The sequence below is a fragment of the Pseudophryne corroboree genome, chromosome 9 (assembly GCF_028390025.1).
Source record: "Pseudophryne corroboree isolate aPseCor3 chromosome 9, aPseCor3.hap2, whole genome shotgun sequence".
Classification (NCBI taxonomy): domain Eukaryota; kingdom Metazoa; phylum Chordata; class Amphibia; order Anura; family Myobatrachidae; genus Pseudophryne; species Pseudophryne corroboree.
The window spans coordinates 34477267-34497502 of NC_086452.1; the positions used below are offsets into that span (position 1 = coordinate 34477267).

Sequence of the window (20236 nt, forward strand, 5' to 3'; positions counted from 1 at the left end):
ATGCTTGGGACAGGCATATGAATATCCTTACAAAGAATCAAGGTTAAAATAAGAATTTACTTACCGATAATTCTATTTCTCGGAGTCCGTAGTGGATGCTGGGGTTCCTGAAAGGACCATGGGGAATAGCGGCTCCGCAGGAGACAGGGCACAAAAAGTAAAGCTTTAGGATCAGGTGGTGTGCACTGGCTCCTCCCCCTATGACCCTCCTCCAAGCCTCAGTTAGGTACTGTGCCCGGACGAGCGTACACAATAAGGAAGGATTTATGAATCCCGGGTAAGACTCATACCAGCCACACCAATCACACTGTACAACCTGTGATCTGAACCCAGTTAACAGTATGATAACAGCGGAGCCTCTGAAAAGATGGCTCGCAACAATAATAACCCGATTTTTGTAACTATGTACAAGTAATGCAGATAATCCGCACTTGGGATGGGCGCCCAGCATCCACTACGGACTCCGAGAAATAGAATTATCGGTAAGTAAATTCTTATTTTCTCTATCGTCCTAGTGGATGCTGGGGTTCCTGAAAGGACCATGGGGATTATACCAAAGCTCCCAAACGGGCGGGAGAGTGCGGATGACTCTGCAGCACCGAATGAGAGAACTCCAGGTCCTCCTTAGCCAGGGTATCAATTTTGTAGGATTTTACAAACGTGTTTGCCCCTGACTAAATAGCCGCTCGGCAAAGTTGTAAAGCCGAGACCCCTCGGGCAGCCGCCCAAGATGAGCCCACCTTCCTTGTGGAATGGGCATTTACATATTTTGGCTGTGGCAGGCCTGCCACAGAATGTGCAAGCTGAATTGTATTACACATCCAACTAGCAAAAGTCTGCTTAAAAGCAAGAGCACCCAGTTTGTTGGGTGCATACAGGATAACAGCAAGTCAGTTTTCCTGACTCCAGCCGTCCTGGAACCTATATTTTCAGGGCCCTGACCACATCTAGCAACTTGGAGTCCTCCAAGTCCCTAGTAGGCGCAAGACACCACAATAAGCTGGTTCAGGTGAAACACTGACACCACCTTAGGGAGAGAACTGGGGACGAGTCCGCAGCTCTGCCCTGTCTGAATGGACAAACAGATATGGGCTTTTTTGAGAAAAAAACCACCAATTTGACAGTCGCCTGGTCCAGGCCAGGTCCAAGAGCATGTTCACTTTTCATGTGAGATGCTTCAAATCCACAGATTTGACTGGTTTTAAACCAATGTGTTTTGAGGAATCCCAGAACTACGTTGAGATCCCACAGTGCCACTGGAGGCACAAAAGGGGGTTGTATATGCAATACTCCCTTGACAAACTTCTGGACTTCAGGAACTGAAGCCACTTCTTTCTGGAAGAAAAATCGACAGGGCCGAAATTTGAACCTTAATGGACCCCAATTTGAGGCCCATAGACACTCCTGTTTGCAAGAAATGCAGGAATCGACCGAGTTGAAATTTCTTCGTGGGGCCTTCCTGGCCTCACACCACGCAACATATTTTCGCCACATGTGGTGATAATGTTGTGCGGTCACCTCCTTTCTGGCTTTGACCAGGGTAGGAATGACCTCTTCCTGAATGCCTTTTCCCTTAGGATCCGGCGTTCCACCGCCATGCCGTCAAACGCAGCTGCGGTAAGTCTTGGAACAGACATGGTACTTGCTGAAACAAGTCCCTTCTTAGCGGCAGAGGCCATAAGTCCTCTGTGAGCATCTCTTGAAGTTCCGGGTACCAAGTCCTTCTTGGCCAATCCGGAGCCATGAGTATAGTTCTTACTCCTCTGCGTCTTATAATTCTCAGTACCTTAGGTATGAAAAGCAGAGGATGGAACACATACACCGACTGGTACACCCACGGTGTTACCAGAACGTCCACAGCTATTGCCTGAGGGTCTCTTAACCTGGCGCAATACCTGTCCCGTTTTTTGTTCAGACGGGACGCCATCATGTCCACCTTTGGTAATTCCCAACGGTTTACAATTATGTGGAAAACTTCCCCATGAAGTTCCCACTCTGCCGGGTGGAGGTCGTGCCTACTGAGGAAGTCTGCTTCCCAGTTTCCATTCCCGGAATGAAACACTGCTGACAGTGCTATCACATGATTTTCCGCCCAGCGAAAAGTCCTTGCAGTTTTTGCCACTGCCCTCCTGCTTCTTGTGCCGCCCTGTCTATTTACGTGGGCGACTGCCGTGATGTTTTATCCCACTGGATCAATACCGGCTGACCTTGAAGCAGAGGTCTTGCTAAGCTTAGAGCATTATAAATTTACCCTTAGCTATATTTATGTGGAGAAAAAACTCCAGACTTGATCACACTCCCTGGAAATTTTTTCCTTGTGTGACTGCTCCCCAGCCTCTCGGGCTGGCCTCCGTGGTCACCAACATCCAAAACTGAACGCCGAATCTGCGGCCCTCTAGAAGATGAGCACTCTGTAACCACCACAGGAGAGACACCCTTGTCCTTGGATATAGGGTTATCCGCTGATGCATCTGAAGATGCGATCCGGACCATTTGTCCAGCAGATCCTACTGAAAAGTTCTTGCATGAAATCTGCCGACTGGAATTGCTTCGAAGGAAGTCACCATTTTTTTTACCATGGCCCTTGTGCAATGATGCACTGATTTTAGGAGGTTCCTGACTAGCTCGGATAACTCCCTGGCTTTCTCTTCCGGGAGAAACACCTTTTTCTGGACTGTGTCCAGAATCATCCCTAAGCACAGGAGACTTGTTGTCGGGATCAGCTGCGATTTTGGAATCTTTAGAATCCACCCCTGCTGTTGTAACAGTATCCGAGATAGTGCTACTCCGACCTCCAACTGTTCCCTGGACTTTGCCCTTATCAGGAGATCGTCCAAGTAAGGGATAATTAAGACGCCTTTTCTTCGAAGAAGAACCATCATTTCGGCCATTACCTTGGTAAAGACCCGGGGTGCCGTAGACAATCCAAACGGCAGCGTCTGCAACTGATAGTGACAGTTCTGTACCACGAACCTGAGGTACCCTTAGTGATAAGGGCAAATTTGGGACATGGAGGTAAGCATCCCTGATGTCTCGGGACACCAGATAGTCCCCTTCTTCCCGGTTCGTTATCACTGCTCTGAGTGACTCCATCTTGATTTGAACCTTTGTAAGTGTTTACATTTTTTTAGATTTAGAATAGGTCTCACCTAGCCTTCTGGCTTCAGTACCACAATATAGTGTGGAATAATACCCCTTTTCTTGTTGTAGGAGGGGTAATTTAATTATCACCTGCTGGGAATACAGCTCGTGAATTTTTTCCCATACTGCCTCCTTGTCGGAGGGAGACCTTGGTAAAGCAGCCTTCAGGAGCCTGCGCAGGGGAAACGTCTCGACATTCCAAACTGTACCCCTGGGATACTACTTGTAGGATCCAGGGGTCCTGTACGGTCTCAGCGTCATGCTGAGAGCTTGTCAGAAGGGTTGGAACGCTTCTGTTCCTGGGAATGGGCTGCCTGCTGCAGTCTTCTTCCCTTTCCTCTATCCCTGGGCAGATATGACTCTTATAGGGACGAAAGGACTGAAGCTGAAAAGACGGTGTCTTTTTCTGCAGAGATGTGACTTAGGGTAAAAACGGTGGATTTTCCAGCAGTTGCCGTGGCCACCAGGTCCGATGGACCGACCCCAAATAACTCCTCTTCCTTTATACGGCAATACACCTTTGTGCCGTTTGGAATCTGCATCACCTGACCACTGTCGTGTCCATAAACATCTTCTGGCAGATATGGACATCGCACTTACTCTTGATGCCAGAGTGCAAATATCCCTCTGTGCATCTCGCATATATAGAAATACATCCTTTAAATGCTCTATAGTCAATAAAATACTGTCCCTGTCAAGGGTATCAATATTTTTAGTCAGGGAATCCGACCAAGCCACCCCAGCTCTGCACATCCAGGCTGAGGCGATCGCTGGTCGCAGTATAACACCAGTATGTGTGTATATACTTTTTATGATATTTTTCCAGCCTCCTGTCAGCTGGCTCCTTGAGGACGGCCCTATCTATAGATGGTACCGCCACTTGTTCTGATAAGCGTGTGAGCGCCTTATCCACCCTAAGGGGTGTTTCCCAACGCGCCCTAACTTCTGGCGGGAAAGGGTATACCGCCCATATTTTCTATCGGGGGGAACCCATGCATCATCACACACTTCATTTAATTTATCTGATTCAGGAAAAACTACGGTAGTTTTTTCACATCCCACATAATACCCTCTTTTGTGGTACTTGTAGTATCAGAAATATGTAACACCTCCTTCATTGCCCTTAACGTGTGGCCCTAATAAGGAATACGTTTGTTTATTCACCGTCGACACTGGATTCAGTGTCCCTGTCTGTGTCTGTGTCGACCGACTAAAGTAAACGGGCGTTTTAAAACCCCTGACGGTGTTTTTGAGACGTCTGGACCGGTACTAATTGTTTGTCGGCCGTCTCATGTCGTCAACCGACCTTGGCGCGTGTTGACATTATCACGTAATTCCCTAAATAAGCCATCCATTCCGGTGTCGACTCCCTAGAGAGTGACATCACCATTACAGGCAATTGCTCCGCCTCCTCACCAACATCGTCCTCATACATGTCGACACACACGTACCGACACACAGCACACACACAGGGAATGCTCTGATAGAGGACAGGACCTACTAGCCCTTTGGAGAGACAGAGGGAGAGTTTGCCAGCACACACCAAAAACGCTATAATTATATAGGGACAACCTTATATAAGTGTTTTCCCTTATAGCATCTTTTTTATATATTTCTAACGCCAAATTAGTGCCCCCCCTCTCTGTTTTAACCCTGTTTCTGTAGTGCAGTGCAGGGGAGAGCCTGGGAGCCTTCCCTCCAGCCTTTCTGTGAGGGAAAATGGCGCTGTGTGCTGAGGAGATAGGCCCCGCCCCTTTTTCGGCGGCCTCGTCTCCCGCTCTTAACGGATTCTGGCAGGGGTTAAATATCTCCATATAGCCCCCGGAGGCTATATGTGAGGTATTTTTAGCCAAAAAAGGTTTTCATTTGCCTCCCAGGGCGCCCCCCTCCCAGCGCCCTGCACCCTCAGTGACTGCCGTGTGAAGTGTGCTGAGAGGAAAATGGCGCACAGCTGCAGTGCTGTGCGCTACCTTAAGAAGACTGAGGAGTCTTCTGCCGCCGATTCTGGACCTCTTCTCGTTTCAGCATCTGCAAGGGGGCCGGCGGCGAGGCTCCGGTGACCATCCAGGCTGTACCTGTGATCGTCCCTCTGGAGCTAATGTCCAGTAGCCAAGAAGCCAATCCATCCTGCACGCAGGTGAGTTCACTTCTTCTCCCCTAAGTCCCTCGTTGCAGTGATCCTGTTGCCAGCAGGACTCACTGTAAAATAAAAAACCTAAGCTAAACTTTTCTAAGCAGCTCTATAGGAGAGCCACCTAGATTGCACCCTTCTCGGCTGGGCACAAAAATCTAACTGAGGCTTGGAGGAGGGTCATAGGGGGAGGAGCCAGTGCACACCACCTGATCCTAAAGCTTTACTTTTTGTGCCCTGTCTCCTGCGGAGCCGCTATTCCCCATGGTCCTTTCAGGAACCCCAGCATCCACTAGGACGATAGAGAAAAAAGGGTTGAGATTGCCTAAAGGATAAAATAAAAAAGGGGCAGACTAGATGGGCCAAGTGGTTCTTATCTGCCGTCAAATTCTATGTTTCTATGTTTCTAAACAGGGCTAAAACCTCTCTGATTTGACCGCGCTTCCGACAAAACACATGGTTCCGCGGCTATTCCGGCAATCCACGTTTTCCGACAACTCGGAAATGCTGACTTGTTTCTGACCTAAAAAAGTCGGAAACTGCCGTCTTTCCAACAAGACGGCAGTTCCAACTGCAACTGAATACACCACTTAATCTGGTTCATAGTAAAGAGCCAGATAATACATTGGTTTAATAAAGGTTAATACAGATATTGCACTAAATAATCAGTAGATTGTACGGTCCATCTCTAAATGGGAGGAAGATATCTCGGGTTTTCCGGATCCGGCCACGATCTTGAAACCGTGCCAGTTAACGTTTAAATATCTGCATTCAGCTAAACTACAAGAAGTATATTTTAAAGTTTTGCACACAGCATATACTGCTCCGGCCCAAAGAGTGCATATGTTACTGGACGGTACCAGTGAATGCTTAAAATGTCATATATTGCATGCCTCTTTCTTTCATTGCTTTTGGACTTGTGGGAAAATTGCCAAATTCTGAAATAAAAGTTATAGACTATGTTACCCAGATTTTCTCTTTAAGGCTAACAAAGGACCCTTATAGCTTGCCTATGCACACGTTTCTTGGGCTGGTTTCTGCGCCCAGACAAAAGATGAATTATCCCCGTCCTCGCGGTCATCCTTACTGTGGCAAAAAAAGGTCATATTGAATCATTGGAAGAAAAGATCGTCCCCATCATTGGGTGAACTAAAAAATGGACTCTTACACATTCTTTATTTCGAGTGCCAAGCTACTCTACCGGACATAGAACGGGGTGTAGCTCGTTTTTACACTAAATGGGAAGTCTTTATTAACAGTCTGGACCCGGAAAAGCTCAAAAACACCTTAAAAGCTGTTTGAAAACACCTCCTGGGTCTTATACAAACGTCTTGATTCCCTTTGAATGGTTTAATGTGATGAGGACATAACTTTCTTTTTCTGTACCCTTTTGGTGTTGATGAGCTCGCAGTGGACCTACTTTAACCTTCGTGCCAAGTGAGTGAATTGTCCTGTCTTCCCCTTTTCCCTTCCTTGTTGTGTCTCCCGATTGATATATGCCTGTTGATCATGTTGATATTATATTGTTATTTTCTATGATGCTGCATCCTGAATAACGATTTATAAGGAAGCTCAGGAGGGAAAGCTTCCATGCACTGCCTTGAGAAAGACCCATAGCATTTTGGGTCGAAACGCGTTGATTGTACTTTGGACCCCTTTGTTCCAGTGAGAGATTGACTGTTCCAGTGACCAGACGAATGCACCCGATTGTCCACCCGGGAGGACCACTGTGGTGATTATTCATATAACACGCTTTTGTTGAGGACTGTTTCACACCAGTTCTTACATCATTCTGGTAACTGTTCCATCTACAGCATCTCAAACAGAACGGGGGAACATAGCATTGTGTTTTTCATCTTGTATTTTGTGTATGTCATTAAAAACATAAATTGTACTACACGATTCTGATTTCATCTTTCCACATGTGCTAAGACCATTACATGCAACAGTGGGAGGAACCTTTGAGGACTCATTATCAGGAATGTAGCATGCTCTGATATTTTAATTTGAATTGTGACCTATTGTGTAAGTGGCGCCTGGTAACAATTGCAATCTATTTCACTGCTTCTGTATTTGTAATTCACAAGTGTCTTGGGGAGACACTTATTTTGGTTGTGGTAGTGTCCAGGAAGCCTTTTGCGCAGTTGAGGGTATAACTCATCTGTTTACCTATAACGATTTATTCTGTCCGATTGTCATGTTTTTCTTACGGTACCTGTTTTGACTTGGGGTTGTACCTTTCCCCTGCTTTTAGTACACAAGTTCTTTGTACACTGTTTTCATACTTTTGTACCTTCTTATCTTGCGACACTGTCTATGGATGCAATGGTCAGTGCTTTTGTATTGTTCAAATATCAATAAAAATTGTTTTACAAAAAACAAATCAGTAGATTGTAAGATTGTAGTGTGAGATTCAAATAAGTGCAATATACAGTAGTATGTAGATGTAAACATCACTGTGTCATAATCTGAGTGAAAGAAAAGTAATAGATGACCTCCATATGGTATGGAGGGGGTGGCTGCTGCGGGTGTGGTTCGTTTTATCGACAGTGTCTAGGTCGACAATGTTTAGGTCGACCACTATAGGTCGACAGTCACTAGGTCGACATGGATGGAAGTTGACAGGGTTTCTAGGTCGACATGTGCTAGGTCGACAGGTCTAAAGGTCGACATGAGGATTTTTTTTTTTTTGGTGTCGTTTTCTTCGTAAAGTGACCGGGATCCCAAATTAGTGCACCGTGTCCCCTCGCATGGCTCGCCATGCTTCGGGCATGGTGCCTTCGCTCCGCTACAGCTTCGCTCGGCACACTTTACCGTTCCAATCGTAGTCCACGTGTATCGTTAAGTATGAAAAAATCCCCCCCCCAAAAAAATGTGAAAAACTCATGTCGACCTTTAGACCTGTCGACCTAGCACATGTCGACCTAGAAACCCTGTCGACCTTCCATCCATGTCGACCTAGTGACTGTCGACCTATAGTGGTCGACCTAAACATTGTCGACCTAGACACTGTCGATCTTCAGACCGGATCCCGGCTGCTGCATATCATGTACCATAGGCAGTGAATGGTAAGTGAGCGGACGCTCTATCTATACTAAGGGGTAAAGAAAAAAAGATGGCAACTTCTGCTTTTGTACCACTGTCAGGGATGGATCTGTTACAAGCAGCGCAGATCCACACTACAAACAGTAAACACAATGAGCATGCCAGACATACAGTGTACAGATAAACGGAGATGAGAGGGATAAGAGGGAATATACGGCGGGTGCTGCTTCCTGCCGTGTATGGTTAATCCACAGTGAACAACAGGTGAGAGGACCTCTGCAAAATTCTTATCCAGAAATCAATGAAGAGGGGAAACCTGTGTTTCGTAACTATTCCAGGTGTCCTTGTTATCAAAAGACATTGCTAGGGACGAGCAGGAGAGTGTCGGTATACTGGAGGTCCCCTGAGAATGAAAAAGTACCTGACTGATGAAGGGGATTCGGTCAGTGGTAACCCTGCTGCCAGTTTGTGAGATCCCCAAAACTCTGCAACGTAGGGACCTTGTGCCAAAGAGCAAAATAGCCAGAAACCAATATAAAGGGGATAAGAAGTGAGCAGGAGCTCTGCAGCAACCAAGCGTGTTCTAAAACCCCAACAGAACAGGTATGTGACCAATACGGGAACACACGTGGCGTGCCACACTGCTTAGGTCTATTCATTTGTGGTTCAAGCAAAGCCAAGTGACATCGATCTAAAGGACATGACACCATTTACCCAATCAATGAAAACAGAGGGAATTACAGAAAAGTCCACTCTCAGCCTGTAATCCACACATGTAGTTGCGTCATAGCAATCGTCCACACTGACAGATACCACCGCGCATGCAGGATCCCGCATCACATTTCCAGCCATGCACAAGAAGTGACCCTGTAACAACACTATGGGGCGATACCTCTGTATTCAGCCAAATTCATCAGTCTTATGCTGGGTACACACTAGTACATACAGATGGAGCCCTGCTCATCTATCCCTTTAATAGGATTATCTGATCCAGGGCAGTCGGACTTATTACCCTGCTGTAATGACTTAATCCCCTGCTGTATTGTTCTCTGTATTGTATTGCAGCTGAGAACAATAGATGAAAGGCTTATGCTAATTAACCTTGGTGCAGCTAGGCGCAGCAGAGAAGCCAAGATGAGCGTGGCTCCGTCTATATATATATATATATATGCAGATCAACTGATCTGCTGACATATCTATGGACGTTGAGCATACACACTGCCCGAACCGTCTGGACCGACGTCATGAACTGGGCAGGCATTTACACACACCCACCCAGTTCAGCTGTCAATCACCGCCGGCTGCTGCAGCTTGTGTACAGGCGGTCGCCTGACCGTCCGTACGCACACAGCGATGCGCCAATATATCATTAGATATATTGGCCGTCGGCTGTGCTGCAGGGCCGACGCAATAGGTCTGTGAACGAAGGCATTCACAGACATATCGCTCGTACATACTGGCCGACGGACCAGCAACATGTCGGCTGTTCAATAGAATGGCAGTTATATCGGCCAGTGTGTATGCACCATTAAAACGTTTAGCAAGTACAAAAACAAGAACAGTCAAAGCCGCTTTATTATTACAGATTCTGCAACATTATCAGTACGCACACAGAGCACTAACCTCGCAAGCTCGGCAGTCGGAGTGGAACGCCGCGGCCGCGCAATCTCTTCGGCTGTACAAATTAAGAGAAAAAAATTAGTACAATTAATCATGAACAGAAACTCATCCATGTGGTCACATCTGTAACTCCACCCTAACGTAATTCCCCAGATCTCCCATGGAATAACAGGTGGGTGGAGGTAAGTGACGCACTTATAATTAACAGGTATTACATAACAAGTACCTTGTTTAAAAAATAAATAATAATAATATTAGTCGTATTAATAATGGGCGCATACACAGATTATTATTTTAGGTGTAAGAAAACGTATTAGAGTCTTAATTAAGGGACACTTTCCTTTTCATCTTCGCTGTCTGATGTGGGTGGGGGGGTTCACTACGGTATGCCGGCGGTCGTGCTGCCGGCGACCAGCATACCGGCGCCGGGAGCCCGATCGCCGGCTTACCGTCAGTGTGGCGAGCGCAAATGAGCCCCTTGCGGGCTCGCTTTGCTCGCCACGCTACGGGCACGATGGCGCACTACTCGCGCCACGCTATTTTATTCTGCCTCCAGGGGGTCGTGTACCCCCACGAGGGAGAATAAGTGTCGGTATGCCGGCTGTCGGGATCCCGGCGCCGGTATACTGTGCGCCGGGATCCCGACAGCCGGCATACTGAAGACCACCCGTGGGTGGGCTATAGTCTCCTAAAAGTCACCTGATTGGTCACAAATGAACAACACAATACTAAGCCCAAGAAACAATGTAAAGTCATTAAAATGCCATAATGGAATGGTCACCTGGGCTATAAAAATAGAATACATTTATACATCTCTGTGCCAGCTTTGGGTCATGGGTTCTACTTTAAACAGGGCTATATATGTGTGGAATTGTATATTATCCCTATGCTTGCATGGGTTTCCTCCGGGGACTCGAGTTTCCTCCCGTCCTCCAAAAATATGCAGGCGGGTCATTTGACTGATGGAAAAAAATAAATAAATCTGTCCTAGTGTCCAAGTGATAGACCACATAGATTGTAAGCTCCACTGGGGTAAGGACTGATGTGAATGTTATCTGTAAAGCGCTCCGTAATGTGTGTTATAAAATTATTAAACTGTAACATAAAGTGTATTATACCAAGTTAGCAGATAGGATGTTTATATAGATTTGGGGAAAAGTTCCTATGAAACTTCTACTTACTTGACAATTTTCTTTTAATTGTGCCCTATTAATAAAAACAAACACTGATTAAAGCACACATCATGCATCAGTTAAGACATGCAACCTGCACAGATGGGCATTAGTAGGGCACACAGCTGGTTACTGCACGCTGCATTAGAATACACATAGCTTGGTGTTATACTGTAGTTAGAAGCAGATGAGAAAAGTTATCACACTGCCATATAATACAGGACAATGCTGATAATGGGGTCTCTATAAGGTCGATTTAGTAATCCATTTATTATGAACAGAACAAGATTAAGGCCTATGTAATTAGGGATATTAATGAGAAAAATAGGATTTTAATTACCTACCGGTAAATCCTTTTCTCGTAGTCTGTAGAGGATGCTGGGGTCCACATTAGTACCATGGTGTATAGACGGGTCCACTAGGAGCCATTGGCACTTTAAGAGTTTGAGAGTGTGGGCTGGCTCCTCCCTCTATGCCCCTCCTACCAGACCCAGTCTAGAAACTGTGCCCAGGGAGACTGACATCTTCGAGAGAAGGATTATACACAGATAGTGGTGAGATTCATACCAGCTCACACATAAAAGGCAAACCAAGCTAACTAGCTTGAAACTCAGCAACCGCTGCAATCTTACTTACCAAGTAACAATGCAGTAGTCAAGTAAAAACCAAGTTGTAGTGAACCAGATAACCACTGCAGGAAAACAAAGCGCTGGGCGGGCGCCCAGCATCCTCTACGGACTACGAGAAAAGGATTTACCGGTAGGTAATTAAAATCCTATTTTCTCTTACGTCCTAGAGGATGCTGGGGTCCACATTAGTACCATGGGATGTACCAAAGCTCCCAGAACGCGAGGGAGAGCGCGGAGGCTCCTGCAGAACTGATTGACCAAACTTTAGGTCCTCAGAGGCCAAAGTATCGAACTTGTAGAACATTGCAAACGTGTTCGACCGAGACCAAGTAGCCACTCGGCAGAGTTGTAAAGCCGAGACACCCCAGGTAGCCGCCCAGGAAGAACCCACCTTACGAGTAGAGTGGGCCTTAACAGGTTAGGACACGGCAAGCCTGCCGTAGAATACGCATGCTGGATAGTGAACCTGATCCAGCGAGAGATCGTCTGCTTAGAAGCAGGACACCCAATTTTTTGGGGATCATACAGGACAAACAGAGAGTCTGATTTTCTGTGACGAGCAGTCCTCCTCACATAGATCTTTAGAGCCCTTACAACATCTAAGGGCTTTGATGAAATTGAGGAGTCAGTCGCAACTGGCACCACAATAGGTTGGTTGATATGAAATGCTGACACAACCTTCGGAAGAAACTGCTGACGTGTCTGGAGCTCAGCTCGGTCTTCGTGGAAGATCTAGTAGGGACTTTTGCATGACAAAGCCCCCAACTCCGACACACGTCTGGCAGAAGCTAAGGCCAACAAAGTGACAGCCTCCCACCTGAGAAACTTGACCTCAACCTCCTGTAGGGGCTCAAACCAGTCCGACTGAAGGAACTGCAACACCACGTTAAGATCCAATTGCGCCATAGGAGGTACAAAGGGAGGTTGGATATGCAGAACTCCCTTCAAAAAAGTCTGAACCTCAGGGAGGGCTGCCAATTGTTTCTGGAAGAAAATGGATAGAGCCGAAATCTGGACCTTCACAGATCCTAACCTCAGGCCCATATCCACACCTGCTTGCAGGAAGAGGAGAAACCGTCCCAGTTGAAACTCCACCGTAGGAAACTTCTTGGACTCACACCAAGATACATATTTTTTCCAAATACGATGGTAATGTTTAGCAGTTACTCATTTCCTAGCCTGTATCAGGGTAGAAATAACCTTGTTCGGAATGCCCTTTCCGAGCTAGTATCTGGCGTTCAACCTCCATGCTGTCAAACGTAGACGTGGTAGGTCTTGATAGGCGAACGGGCCCTGCTTTAGCAGGTCCTCCCAAAGAGGAATAGGCTTTGGCTCTTCCAGCAGTAGATCCAGAAGATCCGCGTACCAAATCCTTCTTGGCCAGTCTGGAGCAATGAGGATCGCTTGAACTCTATCTCCTTATGAGCTTTAGAACTCTTGGAATGAGTGGAAGTGGTGGAAACACGTACACCGACTGGAATACCCACGGAGTCACTAGGGCGTCCACCCTCACTGCTTGCGGGTCCCTCGACCTGGAACAATATCGCCGAAGCTTCTTGTTGAGACGAGAGGCCATCATGGCTATTTGGGGTACAACCCAAAGATCTTTTATCTCCTTGAACACCTCCGGATGGAGACCCCACTCTCCTGGATGGAGATCGTGTCTGCTGAGGAAGTCCGCTTCCCAGTTGTCTACTCCCGGAATGAAGATTGCTGACAGCGCCAACGCGTGTGTTTCTGCCCAGAGGATGATTCTTGTTAACTCTGACATTGCAGCTCTGCTCTTCGTTCCGCCCTGTCGGTTTATGTAAGCCACCGTCGTTACATTGTCCGACTGCACTTGAATGGCCCGATTTCTTAGAAGATGGGCCGCTTGGAGAAGCCCGTTGTAGACGGCTCTTAGTTCCAGAATGTTTATCGGCAGGCCGGCTTCCAGACTTGACCACCTTCCCTGGAAGGCTTCCCCTTGGGTGACTGCGCCCCAGCCCCAGAGACTTGCATCTGTGGTCAGAAGGATCCAGTCCTGAATCCCGAACCTGCGACCTTCCAGAAGATGAGGCAATTGTAGCCACCAGGGAAGTGAAATCCTTGCCTTTGGTGACAGACGTATTCTCTCGTGCATGTGAAGATGAGATCCCGACCACTTGTCCAGGAGATCCAGCATGAAACCTCCCGTACTGCAGAGCCTCGTAAGAGGCCACCATCTTTCCCAGAAGGCGAATGCACTGATGAACCAACACCCAGGCTGGTTTCAAGACATTCCGGATCATTGTTTGCATCACCAACGCTTTTTCTACTGGAAGAAACCCCCTCTGCACTTCCGTGTCGAGGATCATTCCCAGAAAGGACAACCTCCTGGTTGGTTCAAAATGTGATTTTGGAAGATTCAGGATCCAACCGTGCTCTCCGAGTAGATGGGTCGTTGAGAACAATGGACTGTAACAGCTTCTCCTTGGACGATGCCTTTATCAGCAGATCGTCCAGATATGGAATTATGTTCACCCCCTGTCTGCGGAGGAGAACCATCGTCTCTGCCATCACCTTGGTGAACACCCTCGGTGCTGTGGAGAGGCCGAATGGCAGGGCCTGGAATTGTAAATGACAGTGTAACAGTGCGAATCGGAGATAAGCTTGAAGCGGCGGCCAAATCGGAATGTGGAGGTACACATCCTTGATATCCAGGGATATCAGGAAATTCCCCCTCTTCCAGACCTGATATCACAGCCCTTAGAGACTCTATTTTGAATTCGAACTCCCTCAGGAAGGGGTTTAGCGATTTTAAATTCAGAATGGGTCTGACCGAACCATCCGGTTTCAGTACCACGAAAAGGTTTGAATAGTAACCTTTATTTTGCATATGGGGTGGAACTGGTACAATAACCTGTGCCTCCACCAACTTCTGGATGGCTTCCTGTAGGATAGCCCTGTCCGCCAGCAAAGCTGGCAAGCCTGATTTGAAGAATCGGTGAGGAGGGAGATCTTGAAATGCCAGCTTGTACCCCTGGGACAAAATATCTTGCACCCAGGGATCAAGGCCAGACGACACCCAGACGTGACTGAAATGCCCGAGTCTCGCCCCCACCAGCCCCACTTCCAGGCCGCGCGATCTACCGTCATGCTGAGGACTTTGGCTTACCTGAAGCAGGTTTCTGTTCCTGGGAACCCATCCGCAGCAGGTTTCTTGGATTTTGGCCGACCTCCCCTAAAGAAGGTGTTGGACGGTTTGGCCTTTCTTGGCTTGGCAGTCTGAAAGGACTGTGATGCAGCTAAAGAAAAGGGTTTCTTCGTGGCAGGTGCAGCTGTGGGAAGAAAAGGAGACTTACCCGCTGTAGCTGTGGAAATCCACGCATCCAACGCTTCCTCAAAGAGAGCCTGACCGTGTAGGGTAGAATCTCCACACCTCTACTGGATTCCGCGTCTGCAGACCACTGGTGCAGCCAAAGTCCCCTACGAGCTGAGACAGACATGGAAGATATCTCTGCAGCCATGGAACCCAGGTCTTTCATGGATTCCACCACAAATCCTGCAGAATCCTGAATGTTACGCAAAAACAATTCAACATCACTTTTATCCATTGTATCCAAATCCTCAAGTAACGTGCCTGACCACTTTACTATAGCTTTGGAAATCCATGCACAGGCAATAGTGGGACGTAGTATCGCCCCTGAAGCCGTGTATATGGATTTGAGCGCAGTATAAATTTTGCTATCAGCCTGAAACTTTAAGGCGGTAGATCCTGGAACAGGTAAGAACACCTTTTTTGAGAGTCTGGATACAGACGCGTCAACTATGGGCGGGTTTTCCCATTTTTTCCTATCCTTCTCAAAGAAGGGGAAAGCCCCAGAACCCTTCTAGGGATCTTTAATTTTTTCTCTGGGTTTTGCCATGCTTTCTCAAATATAGCATTTAATCCCTTTGACGCAGGGAAGGTTAGCGAGGCTTTCTTATTGTCAGCGAAGTAAGCCTCCTCAACCTGCTCAGCTGTTGTATCAGTAATATTCAACACATCTCTTATGGCCTCTATCATCAACTGCACCCCTTTTACAAGAGATGCCGTCCCCCGCAACACATCCCCATCACCGTGTGCAGTGTCAGAATCGGTATCCGTGTCATCTTGCATAATCTGTGTAAGAGCACGTTTGTGGGAACCTACAGAGGGAGGTAACAGAACCGGACCGAACTGCCATAAAGTTCTGTAAAACCTGAGTTGCAGATTCATTCTGTGCAACCCTAGTAGAAATCTGAGAAATCATAGATTTAATAGAGGATAACCATTTAGGCTCCCTTGCTGGTATCTCTACTAAAACAGTGCAATCCTGATTACATGTATTGGGATCATCCCGAGAGGACATATCCTCTGCAGCATATGACATAGAGTCCCTGGACATAGCTTAATGGAGACCACATACACTCCACACACACACACACACACACACGGGAGGACAGAGTTTCACCCCCAAGAATGGCAAGAGAGACACAGAGATTGGAGCCAAACCACACACAGCGCTTCCAAGGTATAGGGAGACCCCCAACCAGCACGGATTGTGCACCTTAATAGGTTACACAGCCTGTATACAGCCCCCCCCCCCCTTTCTACAACCCCCTGGTACCGTAATAGATAGCTGGAGTTGAATTGGAGGGACTGCTCTCACTGACAGCACTTCTGCAGGCAGGAAAATGGCGCTGAACGCTGTTGGGTCCGCTCTAAGGAAAAGCTCTGCCCCTTAATGGCGCTGTCTTCCCGCTCTTCTGGAGATTATACTGGCTTGAGGAATTGTGCTGGCAGCAATCCTGGGACCCTGACAGGCTTGGAGGTCAGTGTAGGGTGTAGGCGCTGGCTCAGGGCACCCCTCACAGCGCTGCACTATGTACCTCTGAGCCCCGGAGCGCAGTTAGTACTGCGCTCCATACCCTGTTGCCGCCATCTGCACACCGGCTCCTTGCTTGCAAGGGGGGCCGGTGACTAACTCGCCACTGATCTTCTGCTCTGTAAGGGGGTGGCGGCATGCTGCCGGGGTAAGCGATCCCTTGTGGTGGGGAACGTTCGATCCACTCAGGAGCTCAGTGTCCTGTCAGCGGAGATAGTGGCTCAGACCCCGCAGGGTGGACACTACTCCCCCCATCCCCCCCTTAGTCCCTCGAAGCATGGAGGCTGTTGCCAGCAGCTTCCCTGTAAAATAATCAACTCTAAAATAAACTTTTACTAGGAAAACTCTGGAGAGCTCCCCTAGCTGTGACCGGCTCCTCCGGGCACATTTTCTAAACTGAGTCTGGTAGGAGGGACATAGAGGGAGGAGCCAGCCCACACTCTCAAACTCTTAAAGTGCCAATGGCTCCTAGTGGACCCGTCTATACCCCATGGTACTAATGTGGACCCCAGCATCCTCTAGGACGTAAGAGAAATGGTAAATAAGAAAAAGGTAGCAACCGGTGAAGGTTAGGAAAATGGTTGCTAGGAGTAACACCATCTGAAGTCTTGCATCAGTTTCTATAAATTATCCCCTACTTGTCACTATTTCCAATCGGGGGACTGCATAAAAAGGAGATATTCCGGATGCGGCAGTGTCCGTGTGCACCTTTTCCCGGTCTTGGGCCTACGACTGTATGCAAATGCCAGTACAAAGCCCTTCCCTGGAGTACTAGTGTTCGCGCTAAGTTGCCCGATTTGAAATTTGCAAAATGCCCTGCCGTACACGCAGTGCCCTGCTAAGACAGCCTGCCTGGTGTCATCCCCGCCCGCGGGCTGCAGTGTAGCCCACGAGTGGGAAAAGCTGCACTGCCCAGTGAATAGATGGCGTGCACATGCGCACAGCCTCTATTCACATTATGGAGAGCTTGGAAGAGGCCCAGCACCTCCGTAAGTGATGGGCATGCCCCAAAGTGTGATGAGTTGGGGAGACGCGCCCGCCCCCCCCCCCCCCCCGGTAGGCCACACCCCCATCCTTGACCATCCATACCAATTTTTGGAAGCGTGTGCCTGCCTGTGTCTTTCGGGAACACTAAGTACAGCCGTGCGTCTGCATGTGCAAGGACTAACACACCAACTTTGAGCCTCTTTAATCGCTGCTGTACTGCTTGGTGCAAATATCGGTCGCACCAACCCCATGCTAGGTGCAGACCCTCCGTCCGAGTATGGCCTCCGTGAGCAATTAAACGTCCAGGATTGCAACAACTTCAGCAACATGCCCATAAAATGGACCTGAACAGCCACATCCCAGTCACCGCCCAGCGCATTTCCAAAACACTTTGGATACCGTACTTCTCAGCGGTCACTGCGCCTCTGGGAGACGAGCGCTGTGCTCCTTTGTAGCACATTACGCACGAGCATTGGAAAATAAAAATTTCTCAAAATAAACCCTCAGACACATTGTGACAGCAGCCTGTACATACAGTGAACGCACCTTTGCCGTGTGTGTGTGTGTGTGTGTGTGTGTGTGTGTGTGTGTTCTGACATCCAAGCTAACAGTAAAATTAAATAATAATTTGTGAAACCTGCTATTCTATAGATTCTGTGCTAGAGATTTTCCTTTTCCTTCATTGAAATGATTTGATCACAGTCCTAGTATACAGAAGAAGGTCCCTCATCCAGAGTTTGCTAGCACAGAGATCTAACTATAAGATCTCCTAGTTATGGCATTAGAAGATACTCTAATGTTTCCCTTTAGGATACCCAAAATTGATAGCATACCATGAGAACAAAGGTCACTCGCACTACTGAACCCAAGTTGGATGACCAGATAATGCTAAGGATATTAGCTTATGACCTAACCCAACAATATTGCTGGTCGTAATCCTAACCCAAGTAAGCCTTAACCGATCCATAAACAACAAAGGGGTGTCCTCACCTGCCTTATGCTAATAATGAGAGGAACCCCTTATATTTGTAATAGTGGACACATTAAAGAAGAACTCTACTAGTTTTTGGGTGGAGGTCAATGTCTACACTGAGCAGTAAGAGGACAATGGTGTGCAACTATTACATCCACAAGGGGCCGCAGCATATCAAAGGAAAGCCACATCTGTGGCCTTCAGTTTTAATTCAGCTTGACGCCCTGATAACCACCCTAAAAAAAAAAATTTTTGTTTTAAAGTGGAGTCATTCTTAATTATATGTTCTTTTCCTGTTGTACCGCTCTCCTGAAAACAAGTTGTGCGCTCTTGTGTTATGGTCTGCTCTTTGCTCTGGGCCCAGGCGTCATGGTCTGCTCTTTGCTCTGGGCCCAGGCGTCATGGTCTGCTCTTTGCTCTGGGCCCAGGCGTCATGGTCTGCTCTTTGCTCTGGGCCCAGGCGTCATGGTCTGCTCTTTGCTCTGGGCCCAGGCGTCATGGTCTGCTCTTTGCTCTGGGCCCAGGCGTCATGGTCTGCTCTTTGCTCTGGGCCCAGGCGTCATGGTCTGCTCTTTGCTCTGGGCCCAGGCGTCATGGTCTGCTCTTTGCTCTGGGCCCAGGCGTCATGGTCTGCTCTTTGCTCTGGGCCCAGGCGTCATGGTCTGCTCTTTGCTCTGGGCCCAGGCGTCATGGTCTGCTCTTTGCTCTGGGCCCAGGCGTCATGGTCTGCTCTTTGCTCTGGGCCCAGGCGTCATGGTCTGCTCTTTGCTCTGGGCCCAGGCGTCATGGTCTGCTCTTTGCTCTGGGCCCAGGCGTCATGGTCTGCTCTTTGCTCTGGGCCCAGGCGTCATGGTCTGCTCTTTGCTCTGGGCCCAGGCGTCATGGTCTGCTCTTTGCTCTGGGCCCAGGCGTCATGGTCTGCTCTTTGCTCTGGGCCCAGGCGTCATGGTCTGCTCTTTGCTCTGGGCCCAGGCGTCATGGTCTGCTCTTTGCTCTGGGCCCAGGCGTCATGGTCTGCTCTTTGCTCTGGGCCCAGGCGTTATGGTCTGCTCTTTGCTCTGGGCCCAGGCGTTATGGTCTGCTCTTTGCTCTGGGACCAGTAGTTATGGTCTGATCTTTGCTCTGGGACCAGTAGTTATGGTCTGATCTTTGCTCTGGGACCAGTAGCTATGGTCTGCTCTTTGTTCTGGGACCAGTAGTTATGGTCTGCTCTTTGCTCTGGGCCCAGTAGTTATTGTCTGATATTTGCTCTGGGCCCAGTAGTTATGGTCTGCTCTTTGCTCGGGCCCAGTAGTTATGGTCTGCTCTTTGCTCTGGGCCCAGTAGTTATGGTCTGCTCTTTGCTCTGGGCCCAGGCGTCATGGTCTGATCTTTGCTCTGGGCCCAGTAGTTATGGTCTGATATTTGCTCTGGGCCCAGTAGTTATGGTCTGCTCTTTGCTCTGGGCCCAGGCGTTATGGTCTGATCTTTGCTCTGGGCCCAGTAGTTATGGTCTGATATTTGCTCCGGGCCCAGTAGTTGCATACTTATACAGGAAACCAACCACAGGATGCGGGGAGGACTAAGCATTTTGTCACACATTAAATTGCATAAAACATACAGACAGGATTTAACAGGGAGAAAATGTTTGTCTTACCGGGCTACGTCTCTGCGGCCAGCACAAGGGAAGA

At 48.1% G+C, this 20236-nt stretch overlaps 1 protein-coding gene across 11 annotated transcripts in view; it reads right to left on the minus strand.

Annotated features, from left to right (window-relative positions):
* Positions 1-20236, minus strand: part of SGIP1 (SH3GL interacting endocytic adaptor 1) — a 174077-nt gene that overhangs the window by 68923 nt on the left and 84918 nt on the right. For 7 of the 11 annotated variants that reach the window (XM_063939155.1, XM_063939154.1, XM_063939152.1 and 4 more), the window contains exons 7-9: positions 20203-20214; positions 11119-11143; positions 9941-9992 (exon numbers count right to left, since the gene is read on the minus strand). In XM_063939155.1, the coding sequence (XP_063795225.1) occupies positions 9941-9992; positions 11119-11143; positions 20203-20214 (89 nt within the window). The remainder of the gene's footprint in view (positions 1-9940; positions 9993-11118; positions 11144-20202; positions 20215-20236) is intronic. The other 4 variants (XM_063939159.1, XM_063939157.1, XM_063939151.1 and 1 more) reach the window with 1 other exon arrangement.